This window comes from Naegleria gruberi (genome assembly GCF_000004985.1).
Source record: "Naegleria gruberi genomic scaffold NAEGRscaffold_123, whole genome shotgun sequence".
Classification (NCBI taxonomy): domain Eukaryota; phylum Heterolobosea; class Eutetramitea; order Acrasida; family Naegleriidae; genus Naegleria; species Naegleria gruberi.
The window spans coordinates 8,429-9,684 of NW_003163204.1; the positions used below are offsets into that span (position 1 = coordinate 8,429).

The 1,256-nt window shown below is 38.1% G+C and overlaps 2 protein-coding genes across 2 annotated transcripts in view; both read left to right on the forward strand.

The window, feature by feature from the left end:
- NAEGRDRAFT_76363 (uncharacterized protein) overlaps nt 1-501 on the forward strand; it is a gene marked incomplete at both ends in the record, with an annotated part of 5,637 nt that extends 5,136 nt beyond the window's left edge. Inside the window, one exon of the mRNA XM_002668671.1 lies at nt 88-501. Coding sequence (XP_002668717.1) covers nt 88-501 — 414 coding nt within the window. The remainder of the gene's footprint in view (nt 1-87) is intronic.
- A 160-nt stretch (nt 502-661) lies between these two features.
- NAEGRDRAFT_54643 (uncharacterized protein) overlaps nt 662-1,256 on the forward strand; it is a gene marked incomplete at both ends in the record, with an annotated part of 6,486 nt that continues 5,891 nt past the window's right edge. Inside the window, one exon of the mRNA XM_002668672.1 lies at nt 662-966. Within this exon, the coding sequence (XP_002668718.1) occupies nt 662-966 (305 nt within the window). The remainder of the gene's footprint in view (nt 967-1,256) is intronic.

A 1,256-nucleotide genomic window follows, 5' to 3' on the forward strand; every position in this document is an offset into this window, starting at 1 on the left:
AGATTATTCGACGGTCACTCATCACCATGCTCAAGCATTGATCTTGATCCTTCAGGAAAAGTTCTGATGAGTGGTGGATTGGATAAGACAGTTAAAATGTGGGACATTAACTCAGGTAAATGTTTCCAAGAATTCCAAACCAACTCTAGAGTTTTATCCCTCACCAACTCACCTGCTTCAGATTTGATTGTGTACGGATTGGAAGATGGAGGATTAGATTTGGTCACTTACAAGACACAATCTAATTCTCACAATGTTATTAAGCATTCTGATTGTGTTCTTACCACTAAATTCTCTCCTAAAGGAAATTACATTATTTCAGGAGCAAAGGGAGGCATGCTTACCATCTCTGGAGTTGATGCATGCTTTAGACAGCTTGCCTCAGAACTATTGAGCAACTCTGTTCTGTCTTGTGATGTTGTGAGTAGCACTGATGGAGACTACATCTCAGTTGGTACTTGGGATAACAAGATATCATTGTATAAATTAGTAGGTGTATAAGATCCCTCTGTTTTAATAAACCATACTGCACGCTCTCACATTTTGTTGTTGTTTGTGAACTCTGATTACAACAACCAAAGGAGTAAGATAAGGTATAAATTCGGAACCCAATTCATACACAACGAACCCCTCAAGTAACCAATTCACAAACAACAGAAAAATGAGTGAATTGGGTCTCAAATTGCGTAAACTGTTCAAATGGCAGTCGAGTGAAAAGAATTCTGAAGCTCAACAATTACTGTCTTCGGGAACAGCAGTAAATAACAATGAAGATCCATCACCATCATCATCAGCAGCAGTAACAACAGAAATTACCACAACCAATGCTCCACCGAGAAAGGAACGTATGGTTGCATTGGATATTATGAGAGGAATGACCATCATGTTGATGATTATTGTGAATAATCAACCAGCTAGAGCTTTTATCCCGTTGGATCATGCTGAATGGTTCGGATTTACCCCAACGTAAGTTACAGCAGTGCAATTCTTTCTCTCATCATTCTGATGGTCCTTGTTGGATAACGCAATGAAAATGTTGAAATTTCACTTTATGAATGTTCTCCTTTTCGGAATGTGTGGATTCGATTTCAATGCAAAAACATTTATGATGGTCGTGAACATGTAGTGATTGTGTCTTTCCATTCTTTTTATTTGTGATGGGATATGCAGCTGCAATTGTCTATTCCCGTGAGTGGCCAAGTGATGTTTACTTGTATCCACCAAGTCATGTTAAATTATCAATTCAATCCTATTTT